This window comes from Asparagus officinalis, chromosome 5, assembly GCF_001876935.1.
Source record: "Asparagus officinalis chromosome 5, Aspof.V1, whole genome shotgun sequence".
Taxonomy (NCBI): Eukaryota; Viridiplantae; Streptophyta; class Magnoliopsida; order Asparagales; family Asparagaceae; genus Asparagus; species Asparagus officinalis.
This window is the reverse complement of record NC_033798.1, coordinates 112848206-112853774: the sequence shown is the minus strand read 5'-3', so window position 1 is coordinate 112853774 and position 5569 is coordinate 112848206. Positions and strand designations below refer to the sequence as shown.

The 5569-nt window shown below is 36.0% G+C and overlaps 3 protein-coding genes across 3 annotated transcripts in view; 2 read left to right on the top strand and 1 right to left on the bottom strand.

The window, feature by feature from the left end:
- Positions 1-328, top strand: part of LOC109842407 — a 21744-nt gene extending 21416 nt beyond the window's left edge. The window contains 1 exon segment of the mRNA XM_020411287.1: positions 47-328. Within this exon segment, the coding sequence (XP_020266876.1) occupies positions 47-328 (282 nt within the window).
- On the bottom strand, positions 1578-2108 carry LOC109842406. The gene has a single exon (XM_020411286.1). It carries the CDS (start codon positions 2106-2108, stop codon positions 1578-1580), a length of 531 nt encoding a protein of 176 aa, XP_020266875.1.
- LOC109842405 lies at positions 3481-4825 on the top strand. The gene is made up of 3 exons (XM_020411284.1): positions 3481-4084; positions 4181-4444; positions 4545-4825. The coding sequence occupies exons 1-3, from the start codon at positions 3481-3483 to the stop codon at positions 4823-4825; spliced, it is 1149 nt and encodes a 382-aa protein (XP_020266873.1).

Sequence of the window (5569 nt, the reverse complement as noted above, 5' to 3'; positions counted from 1 at the left end):
TGCTGCTGCTGCTGCTGCTGCTGATGCTGATGCTGATGATGATCAGAAATCAGTTGCTGGTAGTGGTGGTGGTGATGAGAAAGAGCCCAGTACATCAGCTGAAGCCCCAGCAAGCAGTCCAAATACGGCACCAGAAAGTAGTTTGCATGCTGAGCCAGCAAAGAGTTCAGATGCTGCTGAAGCAAGCAGTCCAAATGGCGCAGCAGCAAGAAGTCTTAATGGTGCAGCAGCAAGCAGTCCTGCTGCGCTTGAGGACAGTTCGAGTGTCGGACCTGAAACCACTGAGTCGCTGCCGCCTGCTACAGAGCCTGCTGAGGCTGTTATATGAACTTTTTATACCCGAATGTTTCATTTTTGTAACTCTTCGAGTCTGTTGAGATGTATCTTGTTTCGGTGTAAATTTTTGTTGTTTCTTGTATTTATTGATAAACAGCTCTAGCAGTTGATTGTATGACTTGGGTTCATTTTTCTTGACTATTGTATACTAGTGTTGCCACATATTCTTTATTTTGTATGTGTGATAAGAAGGATAATTTTTTCAAACAAGATTTTTTTTTTAAAAAAAAAATAAGCAAAATAGATTGTTCTGCTAAATAATTAGCAAAAGTGGTCTTTTTTTTGGCCATTTTATCAACGCATGCGGAAAAAAAGATTGATTTTGTAAAATATTGATGTAAAAATATCCAGACAAATAGTCACGTGTAATTAGTGAACTAATTAGTGAACGCTGATGGTTTGTTTAAGCCCTACTATGCATGGGCTATCAGTGCCGTGTATTTTGTAGAACTTCCAGCAAAAACACCTGAGCATGCACGTCCTTGCTTCCATTTTTATGTCAAGTGTGCTCCTCGGAAACGGTTTAAAAAGATTCTCGATGCATACCTGAGCACATTTCGGACATGCGGCATTAAAATAAAAAAAAAAATCCCTCCATCGCAAATATTTATAAAAGGGGTCACTTGTTGAGTACCTTGTGGCACTTGCTGACAGCATAACTAGGACGGGCCACTTGTTGACGGCATGAGACCATCTCCAACCGAGCGGCATTTTGAGGTAAAAAGGGGTTTTGCCGCTGCGTGAGGTCTCCAACCCAGCGCCATTTTGGGCGCCATTTTAGCGGTGATGAACAGCGCGACGCCATATTTGGCGTCGCACTGTTTATCACCGCATTACTGTTTATTTATTTATTTTTTAATTTTTTTATTTTTACCTCATACTTTTATGTATTTACAATTTGACCCCAATTGTTTTATTAAATGTATAAAACAACCCCAATAATATTTAAATTTTATAATTTTGCTCCAATTGTATAATTTGGACAAAATAAATTATTTTTTAAAAATAAAAATAATGCTAAAATTTAAAAGACATTATTATTAATTATAATATTAAAATCTAGACATTAAGTAAAGTCCCATGAAATATAAAGAGCAATCCTAATACATAATTTAAGTATAAATTACATATCTGAAATACATAACATATAAAAACTGACACGCATAATATAAAACTTCATTAAAATAAAACATAAAATACAAACTAAACATGGAACATTTCCTGAGATGGACAAGCAACTCTTAATAATCTGGTAGATCGGGGCCAGAGTGTCCAATATCATTGAAATAATTGCCAAAATTAGAAGCAGACCCTTGTTCTTGTTGATTTCTTTTTTGTATTATTTTAATCTGTTGAGCTCGAACGTACTCACGCACGTTTGGATCAGCAATGGAATTCAAATCTTTCATTATAATTTTCCATTCATCTCTATCTTTTTTCATAGCTATCTTTTCTCGTTCGATATCAAATGCTACTTGCCTGTCCAAGCTCGCCTTGTCTAACCTGTCTATAAGTTGATTGTTGGAGGTCTCGATGGAGTCCACTACACTTGACTCATGATCATAATTTTTCCTTTTCAATTTGGCTTTTTTTACCCCAATAGGTCGTTCAGATGGAGTAAATGATGACAGTCCAGGAGATGTTGATATAGGAGATTCCGGAGTGGGATTATCTGATTGTGACGAGTCGAAGTTCACACTTTGGGGTTGTCTTCGACCAACTTGTCTTGCTGTGGGGACATCATCTTTAAATTTTTCGAAATTTTTAACCATATTTCAGACATGATCAAATTTGAAACCTTTTTTGTATTTTGGTTCTTGCATAAATAACATCTTTGTTCGAACTAACTGCAAATTGTAATGAATATCAAGTTATGTTTTTCAACAATAATAATAAATTTCAAACGATAATTAATAGAATACTTACAATATCTTCATCTGAAGCACCACTTGGATTCAGATTCTCTACTTGTCTCAAGCACGCATTCAATTTCCTTACTTCATTACTTATGATTTCCATTCGAGAACGAATTGATCGGCTCGTACGCACATCAGAATTTTGGTCTCGAAGTTCATTGTATCTGTCCTCCACACGAGACCAAAATGCATCTCGAGACTGGTTTCTACCGATAATAGGGTCTTGAGAAATATCCAAGAATACTTGACAAAGGAGCACATCTTCAGTAACCGTGTATCCAGATGATCGAACATACATTTTTTTTTTGTAAAAAGCGGTTGGTTTGGAGATTAGAAATACTTTGAAGAAATACTTTGAAGAAATACTTCGAATTGGGTGGTTTGAAGTAGAAACCGTGAATGTTATTTATAGCCGAAGAAATACTTCGAATTGGGTGGTTTGAAGTAGAAACCGTGAATGTTATTTATAGCCAATCCAAATTTTTTTTTTGTTTGAATTTGAATTTGTCGGTGGTCAACATTTGAAATTGAATCGTTGTGGACAAACTGATCAGCTTTACACATTGTCCAATATTATCGGTGAGAATCATTTTTTAAAAACTGATCAGCTTTATACATTGTCCAACGTATACACAGCTTAACTTTCCTTGAATTGTGTGAAAGCTTTGTACGAGTGGGAATCATTTTTTAAAAACTGATCAGTTTTACACATTGTCCAACGTATACACAGCTCAGCTTTCCTTGAATTGTGTGAAAGCTTTGTACGAGTGGGAATCATTTTTTAAAAACTGATCAGCTTTACACATTGTCCAACATATACACAGCTCAGCTTTCTTTGAATTGTGTGAAAGCTTTGTATCGGTGGGAATCATTTTTTGAAAACTGATCAGCTTTACATATTGTCCAACGTATACACAACTCAGCTTTCCTTGAATTGTGTGAAAGCTTTGTATGAGTAGGAATCATTTTTTTGAAAACTGGACAGCTTTACACATTGTCCAATGTATACACAGCTCAGCTTTCCTTGAATTGTGTGAAAGCTTTGTACGAGTGGGAATCATTTTTTAAAAATTGGTCAACTTTACACATTGTCCAACGTATACACAGCTCAGCAAAGTTTTATAAATATCATACTAGATTAGGTACATCCACACAATTATTCGTTGTTGTGTTAAAATTATTATTCTCCATTTCTGCATACCTCAGTCATTCTTTTCTTACTCCAAAAATGAATTTCGATGTTGGAGGTCCATCATATTTATCATCATCTTCATCTTCGGATGATGATAATTTTCTGACCAATATCATTGCAGAGATTAATGAAACCGAAGAAGTAATTTGTGAGTACATCAACAACAACATGATCATCGCTAACAATTTACGTCAACAAAACTACCAACCAATCCATGGTGGCTCGATTCCCGGTCATGCAGTGATCAACCGCGATCGAGAAACTGCGCATCAGAATTTGGTCATAGATTACTTTGTCGATAATCCACGTTTTGGAGAAGATATGTTTCGTCGTCGATATCGGATGTCAAGAAGTTTGTTCATTCGTATTGTTGATGCAGTGAAAGATCACGACCATTACTTCCAACAACGAAGTGATAGACTTGGTAGAATGGGATTATCACCGTTACAGAAAGTAACAGCTGTTTTTCGCATGTTGGCATACGGTCTACCAGCTGATGCAACGGACGAATACATTAAAATAGGTGAGTCAACAGCAATTGAAAGTATGACAAGATTTTGTCGTGCTATGGTGGAGATATTCACAGAATGGTATCTACGAACACCTAACGCTAACGATATTGCTAGGCTACTCTATATTGGTAAAAAACATGGTTTTCCAGGAATATTAGGAAGTCTTGATTGTATGCATTGGAAATAGAAAAATTGTCCAACAACATGGTCTGGGCAATACACAGGACGTAGTGGGTCACCAACTATTATCCTTGAAGCTGTGGCAGATTATGATCTTTGGATATGGCATGCATATTTTGGTATGCCAGGCACCAATAATGATATCAATGTGTTGGAGTCATCTAATCTTTTCTCTAACCTAGCTCAAGGTATTGCTCCTCCCGCTCACTATGTTATTCAAGGAAAAGAGTATAATATGAGTTATTATTTAGCTGATGGTATATATCCAAAATGGGCTACTATTGTACAAACAATCCAACAGCCACAAGGTAGGAAGAAAAAAATATTTTGCCATAAAATATGAAGCATGTAGAAAAGATGTACAACGTGCGTTCGGAATTCTCCAATCACGATTTGCAATTGTGGCAGGATCACCACGTTTTTGGAAAAAACATGTATTACATGACATAATGATTGTATACATTATTATGCACAATATGATAATCGAGGATGAACGTGATCTTTATGCACCAATTCAAGAAGTGAGGGAAGCACCAACACCAGAAGTTGATATGGTAGCAGATGAAACTACAAGATTTACTCAATTTATTGCACGTTACGGAAAAATCAAGGATAAAGATGCCCATATTGCGCTTCGTAATGCATTGATAGATCATCTATGGGAGGAATACACTAATTCAGATAGTTAAGTGCATACTAAATTTGTAATTTTCACATTGTTGTTAATGTTTAATTATTTTTCTTGTATTTTATTTTCTGTTGTGTTCTTGAATGTAATATTTTGGCAATATCAATAATAAAAATATAATATTTTACGAATCAAGTTATTTTAATTAATAAAATAATATTTTATTGTTTTATTAGTTTAACTTTTTTAAATAATAAATCATTTTGTTTGGAAAATATGTGAAAAAATAAAATTTGATATGTGGGGTTAATTGTTGAAATAGTTAAAAATATAGGGAATAAAAAATAATAATATAAAAGTAGATAAAAAGAAAGATACTGAGAATATTCCTTTTTGGTGCAAAAAATGGTGCAGTGGGTTGGAGATGAATTACTGTTAGATGTGACTTTTGCGGTGCAAAAAATGGTGCAGTGGGTTGGAGATGAATTACTGTTAGATGTGACTTTTGTACCATTTTGGTGTAAAATCTGCACCATTTTGGTGCGATGGGTTGGAGATGCCCTGACTAAGAAGCGTCCGTGATGACTTGATGAGAGATCTGGCCATGCCGGTGGCCAAGCTAGAATCAGGATTGGGTCCTGATATCTTCAACAAGAATACGGAGAGGAGAAATGCGGGATCGTTGGCCTTGGGCGGGGGCAACACCAAGGAATCACCAATGAGAACCGAGAAGGGAAAGGCCAATGCAGCGATGGAGTTTGGGATCGAGCCTCCATAGTCAGCTGAAGGCAGTGATGGCGGCGGC

What these genes read in the sequence shown, in the direction of transcription:
- LOC109842405 (XM_020411284.1), top strand. Translation starts at nt 3,481, where the DNA reads ATGAATTTCGATGTTGGAGGTCCATCATATTTATCATCATCTTCATCT. An exon ending in TGCTAGGCTACTCTATATTG is followed by an intron (nt 4,085 to 4,180) that starts GTAAAAAACATG and finishes GGCAATACACAG; the next exon opens with GACGTAGTGGGTCACCAACT. An exon ending in AACAATCCAACAGCCACAAG is followed by an intron (nt 4,445 to 4,544) that starts GTAGGAAGAAAA and finishes CAATTGTGGCAG; the next exon opens with GATCACCACGTTTTTGGAAA.
- LOC109842406 (XM_020411286.1), bottom strand. Translation starts at nt 2,108, where the DNA reads ATGGTTAAAAATTTCGAAAAATTTAAAGATGATGTCCCCACAGCAAGA.